Below are 20,851 nucleotides of genomic sequence, written 5' to 3' on the forward strand. Positions count from 1 at the left end.
GAAAGAGTGAAATTATAACTAACTTCATAACTCTATATTCTTAAAGATTGTTTGGGTCAAAGATTATGCAAGACTATAATAACCATATTTAGCTACAGAAAATACTATTAAAAAGTTGTTAATTAGATCTGGTAAACACTATTTCAAACTTCAATTTACTACCATATTTACTATTTTAATAAATGATTTACATTACAAACAAAATAATCTATTTTATTTTCAAACTAAAATAATCTACATTACAAACAAATAAGGGTAAAATCCAAACTAAAATAATCTTTACTCCTTGCCTAAACTATAAATAATCACTTTTATCTCAAACACGTATTTCTTTGCAATTTGCCAAAGAAAATTACCAAGAAGCATAGATGGGTTTTCTATAAATAACCTACGAGTGAATACCCAATAAGTAGTGTATTAGGTAGTGATCAATAACTGTTGAGTACTTCACTTCTGGCCTCAACCATTGGGACCTGTTGCAATTCGGGAAAAGACGAACCGACCATGCCTTTTTGCTTTCCTTGATTGTTTCCTCGAAGGTCCCTTCAATTCTTCCCCTGTAAGGTCCTTTTTCTCATTGGTTGTTTGTTCAACTTTTTGATTTTCTGATGATCTTCTCACTAATTTCATTCCCTCAACTGTACTTGAATGCCCATGTGAATTTATTTGCTCCTTGTTCTCTCGGATTTTTCCCTTCTGTTTCTGTTTGATGCTCTTTGTTTCTTCGTTTTCAGTTTAAATCTGTTTCTGGGTTAGTGGGGATTTCAGTTTTCATCGGCATTGTGCATTGTTTTTGGTTTGGGTACCTGCATTGGTTCTTTTTTGTAATAAACAATGTGTTTACATTTGTGCAGTTAAGAACGCGGGATGGCGTCGAATATGGAAACCGAGAATGAACAGCTAGTGGCTGATCCTTTGTCATTTGCCAGAAGGTTGTGTTGTGCGCAATGTTTTCTTTTTGGCTGCGTCATGCTTTACTTTCCTTTTATCTTATTAGAAGCTTTTGAATGTTTTTTTTTTCTTTTGTTTTTTTGTTCGTTGGATTGTTGAAGTTAGCAATGTTCCTTGTATCTTATGATGGGTGATTGTTGCAGTTACCAGTTGGAAGGATTGGAAAAAGCACTTAAACAGAACACGATAGTGTTTTTAGAAACTGGCTCTGGGAAAACTTTGATTGCCATCATGCTTTTGCGCAGCTTTGCTCATCAACTACGCAAACCTTCACCCTTCGTTGCTGTTTTCTTAGTTCCACAAGTTGTTTTGGTTACTCAAGTATGAACAGATTCTCTCCCTCTCTATGTTTTGCAAGGGAAGCTAAACAATAACTTCTATTAATAATCAAAGAGATCACAAATGGCATGGTCAACTGGGGAACTAAACATATCATCCGAATTTTGGTTTGCATAATATATGGAGTAGTTACATGAGAGCTTATTAAGAACAGTCCAGCAAGTGGATGTATATTGTTGAAGAGCAAAAAATGACAATGATCTATAGTGCACTTATCACACAAAATCCTGTTCTTTCTCTCCAACCAAATGGATGGACCTGTTAGGGTTTTGTGGAGCCTGAGTGATATAGTTACAACTTTAGGAAACATCAAATGAAATGGAACCCATTCCAACGGAAGCTCTAGCAGTTCAGGTTTCTGATGTGCAACTGTAATTCAATAAAAGGCGGTTTAGAGTATTTTGTTCTTCTTCTTCACAGATGCAGTCTTTTCTATGTTTAGATTCTATTTCTAACATAAATTTATAATAATTATCTATGGATATAGGACAATTTGGCCTGGTGAAAATTAAACTCATATTCTTACTATTTGATTCAGTTGGTTTCTCAAGTTTATTGAAAGAATGTAGAAAATATCTTTTAATTGCGAGTTAGATGTTGGTAATGATCCAGTGATTCTTGTTGTTAATTAGAGATACTAATTTTGAACATGATTAATTATTTTTTCAAAAAGGTAGAGATTCCAGAAGGATTATAGGGAACTCTAAGCAAACATTATGATTATTGTTTTAGTTTGGAGGCTCATTTTTCCACCACTCACAGTTTTGTCCATTATGTTTTGTAATTTTAGCAAGCTGAAGCTTTGAAGATGCATACCGACTTGAGCGTTGGTTTGTATTATGGAGATATGGGGATAGACTTTTGGGATGGTGCAATTTGGAAGCGAGAAATAGAAAAACATGAGGTAATGTGTATCTTTGCATTTTTTTTTAATATTGATGTTCATTCATTAGTTGTTGACATATACTCCATTCTATTAATTATTTTTTCCTTTTACTGAAATGTCTAATACAATACTATTGGCTTCTTCATGTTAATGTCATTTTCCATTTATATGACATGCCATCTAAATTCCTTGTCTACTCTTTTCATGCTACTGGTACCATTTTTTTCTGATATATTTTTGACATATTAGGTGCTTGTGATGACTCCTGCAATTTTGCTAAATGGCTTGAGGCATAGCTTCTTTCATATAAGCATGATAAAGGTCTTAGTATTGGATGAATGCCATCATGCCAGAGGCAAACACCCCTATGCTTGTATTATGACGGTACTTTTTATCATACTGTCTAATTTTAGGATACTTGGATAAAATAGGTATAAGTTCTTTTATTATTGAAACTATTTTCTTATTGTACCTTTTCTTTTGTCTTCAACCACAAACTTCTTTACCTTTTTATGTATATTTGTCGTGAATTTAATCTTTTAGCCACCTGCTAAGAACCATGTATATGAGAACGAGACACATATACAACATGGGCATGCCAACCGGCCTCGACACATCATTTAAAAAAAAAAATCTAAAACATGGACATGACAAGGACATGTCTATTAAAACGTACATTTTAAAAAGTGTATCAATATTTTTATACAAGGATATAGAATGATAAAGAATCCCTTCTTATTGAAAGAAACTCAGGAAAATATATCCTCTAGAATAGGAAAAAAGGAAAATATGTTTCAAAAGTTCATTCTTTAGATCAATAATATTTAAATAATTCAACTTTATGCCAAACGTAAAAGATGTTCTTACACTTATGTCTCTCACAGTTGTATGTCCCAACAAATGCAACGATATCTTTTTCCTACCTATTAATTGAACAATCCAAATTCCATTGTTGGTTAAACTCAACATTTTGCTAGACCCAAGGATGTCATGAAACTTTTTATTTTTTCTTCTGAAGAAGCAAGGAAAGAGTAAGCTTTGAGGAATTTTGAGGTAGGACGGTTCCAACAGGGTGTGAGCCTCAACTTTCTGAAAATGCATTCATAAAAACACAGATATTATTATACGTGGTGCTTACCTGAAATACAAAAAAATTGACATCCATCAATTACCACATTCTCATGTAATTGTTCTAACAAGTCTTTTAAAATTGGTAACAGTTTGACTTTCTGCCACTCATTGTTTATTGCATTACATGGAAAAACTTTCGTATTTTTTGAGAACTAGCTGAGACATAAATAGTGCCCTAAACCTTATCGATCTCATGGAGGTGCAAGCCTCAGCTATAAGACAAATAAGTCTCTTATGAGTCAAAGAAGAGGTCAACGACTCATAAGTGAAGTTAACATCAAATAATTCAAAAAACGTCAAATAATTTGAGTCTCTCCGTGTGAGGTCTCAAGGTGTAAGCCTCGAAAGCTATTTAAAATATTAGTTAGATTTAAGATAGCTTACACAGTTCTCTCTTTCTCTCTCTCTACACACACACACATACAAGCACACACGCGCACACACACACGCGCACGCACACACACAAATATATGTTATCTGTTTATGTATGGATGTATTTAATTATCAGTGTACGCACTTTTCAGGAGTTCTATCACCAACAGTTATCTCTTGGTAAATCTGATCTTCCTAGAATATTTGGAATGACTGCTTCTCCTATAAAGTCAAAGGGTATTTCAAGCTGATTACTTTTTTTTTTACTCGTAAACTATATCCGTTACTATTTCCTTTTTTTCTTTGGGGTACTGAGGTTGTGACAGATAAAAGTGGCCTCTTGATTTGCTTTTCCTTTTCCTGGTTTTTCTTGGATGTGCTGGGGCATTGTTAGGTGGCAATTCGGAGTTGAATTATTGGCAATATATACAAGAACTTGAGTCCTTGTTGAATTCAAAGGTTAGTACTGAAGTGTTGCATTAGTTTACTTAACATTTTTGGTAATATAGTAATTGCTCATTTGGGGATCTAGTGATGCGATCATGTGAAAGACATGCTTCAAAATGAATGTGCAGTTTAATAACATATCATACTCTTATTAAGAGGCATTAACATTTAGAGATTAATCTTTATACTCAAACATTTAATACACTGTTATTCTTACATATTATGTGCCTTTACAGAGGCTTGTGTTCTTTTTAGGGGAATCTTATGTGCAGCTTCCAGAGGACTATTGTGCCTCAGGCTTTGGCATATTTAGTTTCCACTAATTATCTCCAAGCGTTTGCTAGGGTTTGTTAATAGGAGTTTGGTTAAAAAAACAATTTAATATCCTATGAGTTTCCTTGGTGCCCCATTATTATAGGGTTAGATGAGAGTTATCTTTGAGATTAGTTGAGGTACCCGCATGTTGACTGAGACACCTACAGATATAGAAATTAAAAAACAATTGAACTTTCTAATCTTGTTTTTATGGGAGTTATTCGTCATTCTTCTATTCTGATTTAAGACATTGGATGTTTCATTGAATGTAAAAAAGTAGGAATGAAAGGGTGGGAATGGGAGTAGAGATCGCCTCTAAGTTGAGGTAGCTTAGAAAAGCTGCTCTAATTGGTTTCATTGAAGTTTATGGGAGATTTTCTATGGGAAGGGGTGGATGGAGGGAAGGGTTCTCATCTTGTTAGTTGAGAGGTTGTTAATCAAGGAGGTTTGGAGATTGGTAATTTAAGGTGTCGTCACAATGTTATGTTGGATTAGTGGCTTTGACGTTTTGCCCATGAGCTCGAATCCTTGTGTCATAGGATTATTGCGAGTAACCATGGTGATCATCCTTTCGATTGGGTGTCTAAAGGGGTCAAAGGCACACATCAAAATCCTTGGAAAAATATTTCTCTCGAGCTTCTCACTTTTTCTCATTTAGTTCATTGTATTGTGTTGTGGAGGATGGCAAGGGCACATAATTCTAGGAAGATCAATGGGTGGTGGATAGACCCCTATGCTCTGCTTTTCCCCATCTTTATCATTTGTCCTCTTTAAAAAATCGCACGGTCTTTGAGTTCTTTGTTAGGGTTGGAAACTTCGTATCGTTTTCTTTCAAGTTCTGTTGTCATTTGTAAATGACAAAAGTTGCTTCTCTTCTTTCGTTATTAGATGAGTGCACTTTTAGGGACGAGAGGAATATTCGTATTTGGAGTCCTAATCCCAATGAAGGCTTTTCTTACAAGTCTTATTTTAGGTTGTTGGGCTTGTTAGGGAGTCGGTTTCTGATGTGGTTTGGAGGATTCATATTCTAAGAAAAGTTAGGTTATTTACTTGGCAAGTTTTGCTTGGCTGGTAAAACATTTTAAATAGACTTGCTAGGAAGATACCTCGTTAATGGGGCATTTTTGCTGCATTCTCTATCAAAAGGCGGAGGAATATTTAGACCATCTCCTTTGGGATTGGCAGTATTTCAGGGTTATGTGGAGTTTCTTTTGTTTTTTTTTTCTTTTTTTTTTCAGGAGTTGGATGTTTTAATAGTTGGCCAACGATATATTTGTGTGACCATCGAGGATTTCTTCCTCCATCCGCATTTCTGAGAGAAAGGCCGGTTTCATGGTTGGTCAGCCCAAATGGCATAACCAATAACTCGTAATGACCTTCATGCATACAAAAGGCGGTCTTTTCAACATCTTTCAGGTGCAATTTGATGGTAACCAACCTTTAGATCTATTTTCGAGAACATGTTGGCTCCATTCAATTCGTCAAAGAGTTCCTTTATTACCAGCATTGAGAATTTATCAGGGATAGTAACATTGTTCAAAGCCCTATAGTCCATGCAAAATCTCCAACTACCATCTTTTTTCTTGACAAGCAACACAGGGTTGGAGTAGGGACTTGTGCTGGGCCTGATGATCCCAGGATGTTAACATCTCAACCACCAATCTTTCCTTCTCTTCCTTCTATTGGTGAGCATATTGGTATGATCGAACATTCACAGGATCAATTCCTTTCTTCAGATGGATGTGATGTTCAATCCCTCTTTGCGGCGATAGTCTTAAGGCCATTAAAAAATGTCATCATATTTATTAATAAAGGTGAAATTGAGTTTTCAATGGTTTGGTACTACCTCCTCATCATATATTTCTTCCACAGTCAACCTACCTTCCACAGCTTGGCACTCAACCAGAAAACCTTGGTCATCTGCCTCACAAGTTTTCATCATATTCTTCAAGCTAACTCTATTTTTGGTTAAACTAGGATCTCCTCTAATCACTACTTTCCTTCCTTTGTGCTGAAGTGTCATCACCAAATTTCTCCGGTATACTTCATTGAATCCTAAACAGTGCAGCCATTGCATCCTAAGGATGACATCTACCCCTTCCAACTCCAAGGATAGAAAACTGTCTTTCATCTTCCATTCTCCCACCATCATCTCATTTTTTCCACAGACCCTTTTGCCTTTAATAGCAGTCCTGATCCAAGAATTATCCCATAGTTCGAAGTCTCTTTCATAGGTAGGCTTAGAGTATTCACCAGCTTCTCTGAAATAAAATTGTGGGTTGCTCCACAATCAATAAGTACTACCACATCTTCATTTTTTATTTTCCCTTTTGCTTTCATGGTCCTTGGGTTAGTTAACTCTACCACTGAATTTATGGACAATTCAATATTGAAATTCTCCACATTCTCTATTTCAATTGCCTTAACTTCAGTCTCAGCATCAAAGTATTCCTCTCAATGTTCTCCAATTCTTCTCCATTCTCTCTGACCACCAACATTCGGAGTTCCTTCTTCTCTCTGGCTTTGCATCAATGCCCTACATGATACTTTTCTTCACATTTGAAACACGACCTCTTTTCTCTTCGTGATTGGAATTCAGCATCGGGTAATCTTTTTGTTGGCCCTTCCCGATGATTATCCCCTGTTGTCACTCCTCTGAGTGTTATAGTTCTCATCGGCAAGTTTCCCCCGATTTGTGTTTTCGTTAGTAGTCACTGTTATTGTGTTTTTCGCGGTAGGTAAATTGAATGGGAAATTCCCTCCATAAACACTCTTGAGCCCACATTCCTTCCTCATCATTTCTCTGTTCTCAATCTTTAATGTTAACTTCATCATTTGGGCCAGCCCAACGAGCTCCAGACATTTGACTTCGGTCTTTAACCATCGGCTTAGCCCATTCATAAATGTTTCTTCCAACACTGCTATATGAAGGAATGCTACCGGAGCAAGCAGCTTATCAAACCGATTTCGGTATTCCTCTACCCTCGTTTTTTGCTTGATGGATAGAAATTTTCCAATCAACATTCCATCTCTAATCGATTGGAATTGGACGAGCATTCTGTGCTTCAAATCAGCCCAATCTTTAAATGCTTCCCGTTTATCGTGCGATTGGTACCAATCAAGTGCCAGTCCATCAAAACTGATAACAACCACTGTGACTTCTCTGAATCGGTTAAGTCATGTATCTTGAAGATTCAATTGGCTCTGAATAGCCATGAGTCAAGATCAATTCCATTAAACACCAGCATTTCCACTTTCTTGAATTTACTCCGATCAACTGGTTTTTCATCGTCGTTTCTCTTATTCGTCTTCGACTCTTCAGTAAGTTCAATTATTGTTGTATCGCTTGTCTTCACTTGACTAGATGAGCCTTCCGTTTCCTTCACCGTTGAGATTTCTCTCTAATTATACCTTCGATATACTTCAGTATTACTTGCTGCTGTGGGTGCTGTTTTTCGATTTGCGAATTCGTCTGCTCTGTACTCTTCGTTAATAATGATAAATTTTCTTCTATCACCGGCAGTTTATGAAGTTCTTGGTCAACTAGATCCAACCTCTCTTCAACTTTCTTCGCCATCTTCCTCTGTCTTCCCAGGTTTTAGTGCTTGGATACCACTTTGTAAGGATACTACAGTAGTATCTATGTATAATGATCATCAATCAACAATTACAATATGAAATCTCGAAGATTGATCACAACTATCAACTCAAGGAAATTACAATCACTTAATAACAGAAACAACCAGACAAACAGAAATTCACCAAACAATTACTCTGAACACTACAAATTACTTAAAGCAAGAACAATAACAAGGAACCTGGACCCTCTGCTCTTCCTTCCCTCGTAAGGAGGAATGCAACCCTTCTTCTTCTTCAAAATGCAGGATACCTCCTCCCTTCTCTTTCCATCTTTTATTCTGTTTTACTAACTAACTACTGGGCCCCACCAGAGGGGTCCCCATTTCCTTTACCTCCTCCTACACTCCCACGTATGGTATCATTTTTATTTCTTCTACTATATTTAAAGAGCAATAGAGACCTAACATAATATCTTACTTAGTTAGATTCCCTTCCTTTAGAAGGGATTTTTTAGGTGGGCTTGTTTACTTTTTGTACGTCATTGTCTTCTTTCATCTTTTCTCAATGAAAATTGTTTTTTCTATAAAAATAAGAACCAAAAAAGAATAATAGGTACTTAAAAATAGGTATGTTAGAAATTACTTGTATATTTGCAAATTGTTGTAGTTTTTCTTTGTTGATTATTTTGTAGTAATTTCGTAAGAAGTTCATTTCATTTTTGTTTTGGGGGATTTCTCACCTTCTTTGTCACTTTAGCATGCGTTATACTGCTCTCAAGGAGTTGGTCTTTCTAAGTTCTTGTGAATTGTTAACTTCCGCCCCTCTTCTTTTTCTTTAATCATTTTCATATTGAGCAGTAAGATCATCTCTTTATTTTGAAGGTGTATACTGTTTCTAGTGAATCAGAGCTGGCTAATTTTGTGCCCGTTTCAACTCCGAAGTTTAAATTCTATATTCGCAAGGACATTCCATATGCATTATATGAGCAATTAGCAAACGCATTGAAGGTTTTGAAATCAAAGGTGTATATTTCATGTGCATAATTTTATTTGTACGATTAACATTGATTAACCGAGCTGGTATTATAGTTGCTTTATGTGATTCGATAACAATGTTGCTCTATAATTGATCGAAGAAATCTCTACTTTTCACTTGAAGTTGCCTGTATCATGCTGTCTTTTGGGAACTACTAAATAGAAAGTGTAATTGAATCAATATTTCATCTGCAAACTTATCAAGGCATGAACTTATTAAAATTCTGCCGTAGTTTTATTTAAGTATTATTTTTGAAGCTCTCTATGAGAAACCATTTTTTAGAATGATTACCAGTTATTCTTAGCTTCTGTTTCAGAAAATTGTTTGAAAAATATATATTTTATTATTTGTGTTCTTAAAATTGAATTTAAACGTAAATTGTAAGATAGTATTCCATTTCTAACTAAAAAGGATCTCATTTCTCCTCTTCCTTTATTCATTCTACACTCCATTCTTTGCTTTCATCCGTTGTAACTCTTTTTGCTTAAAATAATCAATGAGAAACTTAACTTTGCTTATTGCTTTATTTGAAAATGAAGCCTAATAGCTGTAGTGTGACCGGAGATAATTTTGAAGCTATTAGAATGTTTGAATTTTTTTATTAACTAATGCATTCATTTTTTTATAAGAAACTTTGAGAACAGTTTTTATTTTTTTAAAAATTTTTTATTGATTACTGGTAATTGTAAGAAGGGTGATATAGTCACAATAACTAACTAAGAGGTCATGGGTTCAATCCATGGTGACCACCTACCTAGGAATTAATTTTCTACGAGTTACTTTGACACCTAAATGTTGTAGGATCAGACGGATTGTCCTGTGAGATTAGTCGAGGTGCATGTAAGTTGGTCCGTACATTCATTGATATAAAAAAAAAAAATACTGTTAACTGTATTTATTTAATCAATGTTGCAAACTCTCTCGTATTTTGTGTAGGGTTGCTTAGAAAATAACCAAGAATATACTTGATAACTGAAAAATATTACTAAAGAGTAAAGACTGTCTTTGGAACATGCCGACATGATTCCTAGTCTACAAAACATTTTTCTACTATAAAAATATTATGTCTAAACTCTAAATAGCTCCATTTTTATTGAATTTATATATATATATATATATATATATATATATATATATATATATATATATATATATTTGGTGCTTATTGCCATGTAATCTGATTTGCAGCATGAACAATCCCTGGAGAATTCAGATCTCAATCCTTCCAAGGTAGAACCAACTAGAAAACGGATATCAAAAGCGTTTTTGGCTTTGATGTATTGCTTAGATGAACTGGGTCTTTGGTTAACCTGGAAGGTATGTGTTTCTATTGTTTTGATTTGATCCATAGCATTTCTGGCATCACTTGACTTGCATTGCTGATTAGGCTGCTGAAACTTTATCGTGGATGGAAGATGATTTTTCTCCATGGGAAACACTGGATATTTTTGGTGAGGCAATAGTGAAAAGCTTCTGTTCCGATGCCTTGAAGCTACTTGCTAACCCTTTAAAATCAGGTACTTTGTGTTTCATGAATGATGAATTGGTATATATGTTAGCTTATTTCCTATCCTCGCGTCTCAAAAAAATGTTATAAAAATGTGTACTTGCAGGATGTTCCTATGGGTCTATTGGTGACAATGTTGAGGCTGATATGGCTGCAGGTCTTATGACTCCAAAAGTTGTCTGTCTCATTGCATCCCTGCTTGAATACAGGTATCTGTTATGTGCATGGTTGCTTCCCTCATCACAGTTGTGTCTTGTGTTGAAAAGTTCTTTCTTATCAATTTATGAATTTGATTGTCGTGTCTGTTCCTACAGTACAAGAACAAGATTAAATTTGGGGAAATATAAAAGGCTTCCAATTGAGGCTAATGTCTTCAATGGAGTTGCTGTTTTTATTATGTTTTCTGCATCGGACTTTCTTGTAATGTTTTTCTTTCATTTTGCTAGATGGTTTTGGTCCCTTGTCTTTTTAGGAGATGATGAGAGTGTTAAGGGAGTGTCAACTTAGTTGAGATGTTTGGTGCACTTGCTGATTCTTTCTTTTGTCTCTTCATTATATCCTTATTTACTTTGTATTGTCTCATTTTGTTACCTTGATAAAGAAGCTTGTTTTCTTTTTCAAAAAAAAAAAAAAAAAAGAAAGCTAGTGTCCGTTCCCATTCCAGTTTTCTCTATAGCATTGGGAACTTTGCTGGTTATTGGAGGCATGAATAAATCTTATACGTGAAAGTTTTTATACCTATTTAAATGCTATAAACAAAAATGGCCCTGCTTCACAGGCAGTGCTAGTAAATTTTTACAGAGGGGATGACATTTTAAATATATATATATATATATGTATTCCTATTGAAAAAGAGAAAAAAAGAAAAGAAAGAAAACAAACAATCAACCATCGTATAAATGGGTGTGTATCATTTTAATTTTGATAAAGGCCAACAAAGTAGAGATAATACTTCCATTCCATATAATTCTTAATCTGTGATGAACCAAGAGAAGGCAACTTCTTTTGCTCCATCCCTGGTGATCTATCCTCATCAATGTTGGCAATCATGTTTTGAATGCTTTGACCGAATTTTCTTTTTAAATATAATTTTATTGAAATAACTATTTTCATTGAGAAAAAATATGAAAGAATACAGGAACCACAAAAGAAATAAAAAGAAAACCCACAAATCCCTTTTAAAGAAAGGGTTTTCAACTAAGTAAGGTACTCCTTAAAGGATACTTACAAAGTCTTTGAAACCGAAGTCCAAGGAGAAACATGAAACCTCACCAAGGACCACACATCATCATGGCCCATCTCCACGCCTGTAAATACCCTGTTATTCCTCTTCCCCTAAATATCCCACAAAAAAGTACACACCCTATTTTGTTCAAGCCACTGTCGATCGGTTTTTTCTTGGTGTTTTCATTTTTATGTTCTTGTTGAAATATTTGATTATTGATTTCTTGATTGATTGAGTCGGCATTATCTGGTAGGTCTATTGAGGATATAAGATGTATAGTATTTGTCGAAAGAATTGTTTCTGCTGTGGCTCTTCAAACTCTACTGAGCTTATTGCTCCCAAAACACACTTGCTGGAAAACCAAATATATAGCTGGATCGACCTCTGGTTTGCAAACCCAGTCAAAGAAGAAACAAAATGAAATTGTGGAAGAGTTCCGTTGTGGCAAGGTATGCTTTTATGTGTCTTTACCTCCATGGAATCCCTTCCTTCAGAAAGGTGTTTTGGTGGCTTGTTTTCTTGTATGCTTTTGTATTTTTTTTTTCTCAATAAAAGTCGTTGATTCTAAAAGGAAAAAAAAAAAAAAAAAAAAAAGAAACAAAACTGAAAGTTTAGGGATTTATTAGACAAAGACACTATGAAAATTTAGGGACCAATGCACAAACCTTGAAGTCTAGGGGCTTTGATTTAACATCTCACACTTCTAGAAGCTTTAATTGGCTTAAAAATGAAGAAATGATCTATGATGTCTCCAAAGTTTACAAAGTGAAAGTGCAACAACAGTGTGTATTTTTGGTTCCTCTCTCGGGTTGGTTGTTTATTTGCTCAGTTATCTTCTTGTTCTTTGGTTGTTTTGTTTTATTTTAGCTCCTTTAAGAGATCTGGATCCTTAAACTTCTTTCTTCCTGTTCATCTGTCAATGACAAATTTGTTCACTGTCAACAATAGAAAAGGAGTGCAACAACATACGACTGTACTAGTGTTTGCATAATGCTTAATTTGACAGGTAATTACATTTTCTTAGGTCAACATCATTGTTGCAACCTCAATTCTTGAAGAGGGCTTGGATGTCCAAAGTTGCAATTTAGTTATACGATTTGACCCATCATCCACAGTATGTAGCTTCATACAATCAAGAGGTCGTGCAAGGATGAAAAATTCAGATTACATCTTGATGGTAAAGAGGTAAATTGAATCCTTTTCTACACCTGTTTTACCCTGTGCTTTTCTCTTTACCTTTTCTATGAGGGGTAATTGCTTTTAAATTTCTTTTAGTTGACGTACTTTAGGTTATGTCTTTATCTTGGCTTTGTACGCAGTCAATTTTACATGCTATTGAATTATCTATTTTTCTTCTATATTCATTGGTTTACTTGTATGCAGTGGGGATTCCGCCACTCTCTCTCGACTTCAAAGATATCTTGCTAGTGGTGAAATTATGAGAAATGAATCTTTATGTCACGCCTCTCTGCCCTGCTTACCTTTTAGAAGTGCTTATGACGAGGAATCCTATTTTGTTGAAAGCACTGGTGCAATTGTGACTCTAAGTTCCAGTGTTGGCTTGATATACTTCTATTGCTCTCGCTTGCCTTCTGATTGGTTAGTCATTTGATATTGTAGTTTACTGTTTGAGAACAATGATACAGCATTCTTGTTTTGTTAAATTAGAATTGATAATGACATGTTTCTATTTTGTCTCTTTTCTTATCATCCCTTTATTTATTTATTTTTGTTGTGTAGTTATTTTAAGCCTACGCCAAGATGGGATAAGGAAACTTGCACCTTATATCTTCCGAAGAGCTCTCCTTTGCAGACCTTTTCCAGTAAAGATGATGCTAAATATTCCAAGCAAAGCGCTTGCTTAGAAGCATGTAAACAACTTCATAAGTATGGTGCTTTGACAGATAATCTTGTCCCTCAAATGGTTGCTGAGGAATCTGTAGCGCAAGAAATTGGTATCATGCTTATCAATTTTCAATTTTAACTGTTTTGATTATATCATGCTAATTCACGTTGCAGACACATGGTGGCCATTATAATTCACTAATGAAAGCTCTAATTTTACCTAAATTATTCAGGGAATAAACCACTTGATGATGAACAACCAATATATGTTCCGCCAGAATTTGTGCATTGTTGTCCCCATAATTCCAGTGTAGTGTATCATTGCTACCTGATTGAATTAAAGCAGAACTTCCATTATGATATATCAGCACACAATATTGTGCTAGCCATGAGAACTGAGCTTGAATTTGAAGTCCAAAGCATGTGTCATGACTTGGACGTTGACAGAGGAAGCTTTGATGTGAATTTCAAGTATGTAGGCATTATTAAGCTTAGCCCAGAGCAGGTAGTTTTCTTTATTTTTCAAGCTTTTGATTCTTTTAAACATTAGTAGATTATAGATTAATTAATCAAACAACTTAATTATAGACTTCATAGTTAACTTTTTTTCCAGGTTCTTTTATCTAGACAGTTCCAACGTACAATTTTCAGAGCTTTGTTGAACCATACATGGACCAACAAGTTGAGTGAAAATAACGAGATTTATTTGGGAGATGGTCCTAAAGTTGATTATCTTCTGCTCCCTTCAACTGGTGTTGAACTGATTAGCTGGGAGATTGTTCTGTCTGTATTGTTTTCATCTCGAGAATATTGTGTACATCGTGGTATTTCCTCATCCAAGGGCCTTGCTTATGATGTACAGACCAAAAGTGGACTTGTTTGCATTTGCAGACTCCAGAATTCTTTGGTGTATACTCCTCACAATGGTCATGTATATTGCATAACGAGTGTTTTGAGTGAACTGAATGGAAACTCATCACTCAAGATTAGAAAAAATGAAATGATGGCTTACAAGGAGTATTACAAAGTGCGGTAAGTGCTCTACTCTTGTTTCCATGATGTTCTTTCAAAAAGTTGGTTAAATTATTAATTTAGTGCTTGAACTTTGATGATTGTCTATTTATGTCCTAAGCTTTAAAGTTCTAATTATATTCTTATACTTTAAATTGTATGCTTTTGTAGTTCTTACTCTTTACTAAATAATGATGTGTATCTATTAAAAAAATGTCAGTCGATTTGGCATATGATGTGACAAACAATTGAAGAAATAAATAATTTGATAAATGAAATTACATGTGTAATTTTTCTTCGTAGAAGCAACAAGTCAAATTCTTTTCTTAGAGTGTACTATATAATTTTGGTTAAATTACAGGTTCAGTTGATCTCTGAAGTTGTGTCGCTTTGGTCTGTGATTTTTAGAATTTCTAATTTAGTCTCTGAATTGTGACATATGTTTTTAGTTAAATTACTGAGTTATATTTTTTTTTTGTTAAATTATCGATGTTGTCCAAAACATTTGTGTTGATTTGCTTTATATACACAATTGAAAGTTTAGGGATCTATTAGGTACTTTTGAAGGTGAATGTATTCGAATAAACACAATCCTCAAAGTTTAAGGACTAAACTTGTTATTTGCCCTATATTTTTCATTTCACTTCTTTTTGTCATTTGTTTATTGTGTTGTACTAAATTTGCTAATATCTTTTAATTGATATGTAATGACGGCATTTAGTTAATACTATTAGTATTAACAATAATGACTACATATTATTATAATTTAAAATTAAAGGATACAACTAGAACCTCTTAAAATTTAGTGCTATGAAGACACACCTTATAACTAGAACCTCTTAAAATTTAGTGCTATGAAGACACACCTATCAAAGTTATCTACGCTCTTAATTTAACTTAAAAGGTGTTATTTTTAATCTTTCACTCCACTGATTAATTTTCAATCTTCTACTTTGCAGTCACGGCATTGACTTGTATTTTGAGAAACAGCCATTACTTCGTGGGAAAAAAATCTTTCCAGTGCATAACTACCTTAAGAGATTTAGGAAACACAAGGAGGAGGGAGGTGATTTTTGTTTCTTCCACTTGAAAAGCCTCTACGCTGTATGATGTTTTCATCTGTTTAATAGGAACTAGCAAATGAGCATCAAACATTAAATAATTTTATGATGATGGAGTACATAAACAGTGTTCAAAAAGCATTGCTTTGGGCATTTCATCCTTTTTGTTTAGAAGAATTTTTCAAATTTCTTTTCTTCGCATTAATGCCAGCAATAAACCCTAACCACATTTTAGTTTCCTCACGTGAGCCAAATTTTTTAATTGTCCACCTCTCAGCAGTATCCATGATTTCTCCCGGCACAATCAGTTTTAAGCATCTTTCATCTCTGCTCTGATCTTGGGCAGCAAAAACCCAATGACGAATACTCACTTCAACACCACAAATAATGGGGCTACAAGCGTTTGAATGATTAGCTTGAGACCATCTTCTTGACCCTTGCTAAATTGAGACAAATGAAGTTACTTGATTTGGTATGCTTAGGACCCTCTTTCGACTATAGATCTGCTGGAACAAAGCCAATGCCATTCCTTTGTTGATGATTGCAGCTTCTAATTGTCCCTCCCAGCCACTCATTTCTTTGCAAATTTCCTCATTCTGTTACGTTTGTCCCCACAAACCCTGATTAGTTAGCTCTCTTTCACCTCAGCCTTTCTGCTCTCACATGATTCCCCCTGGAATTGGCTTTACAATTCAGCCTCCCATCTTTTCTCCTCATTGAAGCATTGTGTTGGGCCTCCAATTCTTCATACTTACAAAAGAAAGGGCAAGAAGGGAAATTCACCAAAGAATACAACTGCGAAGGCTATTGGAGAGGAGGAAATCACCTGAGGGACCCATAGTGATGTTGATTTAAAAGGAGAATGTTTTTGGGATTGCAAAAGTAGGTTTTATTTTGATAGAAGCTGCCATAAGCTTTTAGGGGAGAAGTTTCCTGCCTTCTTGAAGGAGCTGGGTTAATTTCCATCTTTGTTTGTAATTGGTTTATTTCCATCTTTATTCTTACGTGATTACTACTTGAACACTAATGATTGTCTTCCTTTTGCAGAATCAAGAAACTCATTAGTTGAACTGCCACCTGAACTTTGTTCTATAATAATGTCCCCCATATCCGTCAACACCCTTTATTCATATTCATTTCTTCCTTCTATTATGCACCGACTTGAATCGATGCTAATAGCCAGCAACTTGAAAAAGTTGAATACGGATCATTGCATGCAAAATGATATTCCAACCACAAAGGTATTTGTTTATTTATTATTTAACAAAGTACTACTAATTATATATATATTTTTTATTTACAACAAAGTTAATTTATCATCAGTTTTGGTTGGTGAAACGTAGATGGGGATGGGGTGTCATTCACATTTTCCTTTCCCATTAGGGATGAAATAAAATAAAAATTGTTCATATTTTTCTTGTTCTAAGATGAATTCATGCACTCATAAATTAGAAGACCCAATTTGTACTAGTAGGATTGACAGTTCATAGTAGCAGTGTCAATATGATTCCTGTGACATTTGATGTCACCAAACTTCAAGCCCATGCTTTGTTTTCAATGTCTAATAGCACACTTGTTTCTATTTTCTACCGGGTTTGGGGTTGGATTGCTCGGTTACTATATAGGTTTGTAGTTACTCATTATCCGTTACTTCTTATTCTTGGGCATATTTGGGAGTGGTTTTGAAATGCTTAAAAAAATTTATTCAATCATTTCAATCATTTGCATGCAGTGGGCTATTATCAACACACTTTTATATGCAATTTTCATTCAGGTAAAATTGATTTAAAATCATTTAAAGTATGTTGTAGATTGATTTTGAACATGATAAACGTAATTTTAACTATTTCAAAACTAGGCTTACTCCCCAAAGTGCCTTTAGACTATATTTTGGAGTGATTTAGAATTTACCAAAATTGCTTCCATATTAAGTTTAGCTCATTTAAAATCACTTTAGAAGTTTAGAACCAAATGATAAAATGATTATATGAAAATCACTTTTAATGAATCTATTCTAAACAAATTATTTTTACTAAAATTGTTAATTTCAAATCATTTCTAAACATGTTCTTAATTGTTGAGGCCTTATTTCTGGTATTTTCTTGGTTCTTTTTTTCTTGGCTGCTTTTTTATTTTATTTTATTCTTTTTGTATTGCATATAGTATATGTTGTATATCTCTGCATTTTCTCTCGCTAATATATACACATATAATATACTTATTTCAATCGACAATGTTTCTTTGTCTCAGGTGTTGGAAGCAATAACAACAAAAAATTGCCAAGAGAAATTTCATCTAGAATCCCTTGAGACCCTTGGTGATTCGTTTCTTAAATATGCAACCGGTCAACATCTTTTTAGAACTTTTCAAAATGATCATGAGGGCCTTCTTAGTTTGAAGAAAGATAGGATAGTTTCTAATGCTGCTCTCTGTAGGCTTGGATGTGAACACAAAATTTCGGTAATTTCTTCATGAACCACAGTAAATTGTTTTACTTATTCTGTGAGTTTGACAGTACGAAATATATTATGTGGCTTGTGTTAACAATGCCAAGCATTCAGATGGTCACAAAAATTAATTGCTGTAAAGGCTTTTGAGTTGTCATGCCTTATGCTTTTTCATTTGAATTCCAGTATAATATAGTTTATATTATTTTGATTATATGTTGAATAAAGCCTTCTTTTGTTCACCTTTTCCTTGTGTCTTACACATTCAAACCTTCTCTGGGTAATTATTACCTTCAAACTATAATTTTCTTAGTTCTCTTGACCACCCATTTTTACTGTCTTCATTTCTGTTAATTTCAAACATCCCTTATAGTTTTGTGTTAATTTCTACTCTTAGAGTGATATTCAGATGTTACATTATTTTCTTACAGTCCTTAAAGGTTTTTTTCTCCAAATTATTTAACTTTTGCAAGTGAAGTGTATTTATTTAAGTTCTCTAATCATCCATCCATGTTTAGGGATTTGTTCGAGATGAGGCTTTTGATCCTCAAAAGTGGGATATTCCTGGTGATACACATGAAGTTTCCCAATTAAGAGAGGTAGTCCTTTCTAGTGGGAGAAAGGTTTATGTTCGGAGAAAAAGAAAGATAAAGGGTAAGAGGATAGCTGACGTTGTTGAGGCTCTAATTGGTGCCTATCTTAGCACTGGTGGAGAAAGGGCAGCGATACAGTTTCTAAATCGGATTGGTATAGAACTTAATTTTGATTTTGTACCCTATGAGAGACCTTTTAGAGTTGATGCGCATAAGCTCATTAATGTTGGACATGTAGAGTCCCTGCTAAAATACACATTCAACGATCGCTCATTGTTGTTAGAAGCATTGACTCATGGTTCATACATGCTTCCTGAGATTCCAAGATGTTATCAGGTAACCTTAATACTCGCATACATTGAAGTCATCAAATATCTATTAATTGTAAATAATGAAATCATTTGCATGCAGCGACTGGAATTTCTTGGAGACTCAGTATTGGATTATGCAATTACTGTGCATTTATACAACAAATACCCCGGAATGACACCTGAATTGTTGACTGACATGAGGTCTGCATCTGTGAACAATGATTGCTATTCACGAACTGCATTAAAGGCTCAGTTGCACAAAAGCATACTACATTGTTCTCATGATCTCCATAAACATATTAGTTCGACCCTTCATAATTTTGAGATGTTATCTTCAGAAGCAACCTACGGATGGGAATCTGAGATTTCTTTTCCCAAGGTTAGTTCTCATTGTCGTATAAGGTTCATATTTTATGGCTTTTCCTTCAGTTTTTTCATAACGAGGAACAATATATTAATTGAAGCATATGGGAGATACGAAAGTGAGAGAAACTACTTAATGTAAATCAGTGCTGTTTTTTTATGAAAATGATCAAAAGTCCTCCCACAATTACAGCAGATTCCATGTTATAGAGGGAAGCTTAACCCACAGAATAACTAGACCTCTGAAACCAGTAAGTAAACTTACACCTCTTCTTAAAGAACTGCCCAGTTTCCCAATAATGACAAGAAACACAAAGATTTCAAATGCACAATAATGACAACAAACACAAAGATTTAACCCCAAATGTAAAAGACTTTAACTTAAGCGACAATAAGCAAAAAACAAAAAGATTTAACCCGAAATATAGATGACTTTAACTACCACAATGACAAGAAACAAAAAGATTCAACAAGAAAGCCCAAGATATTTGTAAAGCAGGTGGATAGATTCCCCTACTCAATTCTCAACCTTGAATCTAACAAGAGAGATAAGGATGGCTCTGTAATTGCGGAAGAATTTACCAAAAGAACTCCATAAAGTGAATGGATTTTAAAGCAGAATTTATTACAGTGGTATCTGTTTCTACGGATTCAGTCTCTCGCTTTGTTTCTCCTGTTTCTAACATTTCATTCATGCCTCTTCCGTACACGAATCCCTTCTACTACTTTCTTCCAATTATGAAAATTTTGTTTGAGATGGATTTTGAATTTTCTTACAGGTTCTCGGAGATGTTATTGAATCTTTAGCTGGAGCAATATACGTCGATTCTGGATACGATAAAGAAAAGGTGTTTGGGTGTATAAGACCACTACTAGAACCATTAGTGTCGCCTGAAACTTTGAAGAAACACCCAAGACGTGAGCTAAATGAGTTATGCCAAAAGGAAAAATACAACTTAAAGAAAACTGTTACTTCTCGTGTGAATGGAAGATCACACGTTACAGTTGAGGTTGAAGTTAATGGGAGGATATTCAAACACACGGCAATCTCTTTGGATAGGGAGACTGGGAAGAAGGTTGCTTCCAAAGAAGTTCTCAAATCTCTAAAGGAGTCCTATCCTATGGTACATAAATAAATCCAAATGCTGTAGTTTTTTGGTATCTGATATTTCTTCCTATAGTGCTTTTACAGGTGTTGTATTTTCCTTGTTCAATATTATGAGAACTCTGGTCAGAGAAAAAGAAAAGGAAAAGCAACGCAGCAAGTGTAATTTATACACATTTGGAGTTGAGATATAAAAATATTTGAAGGTTGCTTTTTTAAATGGGATACAAACTCTATACAAATTTCTTGGTTAAAAATTTGGTTCATATGCTCAGAAAAAAGTTAGAATTTACTCCTTTTAGTATTGAAAAATTAGAATTTAGTGTAT

At 34.5% G+C, this 20,851-nt stretch overlaps 1 protein-coding gene across 6 annotated transcripts; it reads left to right on the forward strand.

Annotated features, from left to right (window-relative positions):
• Positions 1–402: 402 nt before the first annotated feature.
• LOC103487216 (endoribonuclease Dicer homolog 2) lies at positions 403–20,743 on the forward strand. Of its 6 annotated transcripts, XM_051081667.1 has the most exons (25): positions 403–559; positions 855–932; positions 1,095–1,272; positions 2,081–2,194; positions 2,426–2,560; positions 3,832–3,916; positions 4,074–4,138; positions 8,902–9,042; positions 10,244–10,372; positions 10,443–10,572; positions 10,669–10,771; positions 12,041–12,236; positions 12,812–12,972; positions 13,171–13,386; positions 13,528–13,742; positions 13,866–14,137; positions 14,246–14,664; positions 15,603–15,709; positions 16,752–16,945; positions 17,437–17,478; positions 17,955–18,164; positions 18,670–18,898; positions 18,983–19,080; positions 19,156–19,434; positions 20,198–20,743. In XM_051081667.1, exons 2-25 carry the CDS (start codon positions 868–870, stop codon positions 20,552–20,554), a joined length of 4,140 nt encoding a protein of 1,379 aa, XP_050937624.1. In that variant the 5' UTR covers positions 403–559; positions 855–867; the 3' UTR covers positions 20,555–20,743. The 6 variants fall into 6 exon arrangements, with proteins under 6 accessions (XP_050937624.1, XP_050937621.1, XP_050937625.1 ...); XM_051081664.1 differs by having other exon boundaries at positions 18,670–19,080; XM_051081665.1 differs by having other exon boundaries at positions 409–564; positions 18,670–19,080.
• Positions 20,744–20,851: the final 108 nt, after the last annotated feature.

This window comes from Cucumis melo, chromosome 2 (genome assembly GCF_025177605.1).
Source record: "Cucumis melo cultivar AY chromosome 2, USDA_Cmelo_AY_1.0, whole genome shotgun sequence".
NCBI classification, from domain to species: Eukaryota; Viridiplantae; Streptophyta; class Magnoliopsida; order Cucurbitales; family Cucurbitaceae; genus Cucumis; species Cucumis melo.

Excerpts from the sequence above, each read along its gene's own strand:
- LOC103487216 (XM_051081664.1), top strand. The coding sequence starts at position 868 with ATGGCGTCGAATATGGAAACCGAGAATGAACAGCTAGTGGCTGATCCT. Across the intron at positions 14,138-14,245 it reads TTAAGCTTAGCCCAGAGCAG|GTTCTTTTATCTAGACAGTT; the intron begins GTAGTTTTCTTT and ends CTTTTTTTCCAG. Across the intron at positions 15,710-16,751 it reads GAAACACAAGGAGGAGGGAG|AATCAAGAAACTCATTAGTT; the intron begins GTGATTTTTGTT and ends TTCCTTTTGCAG.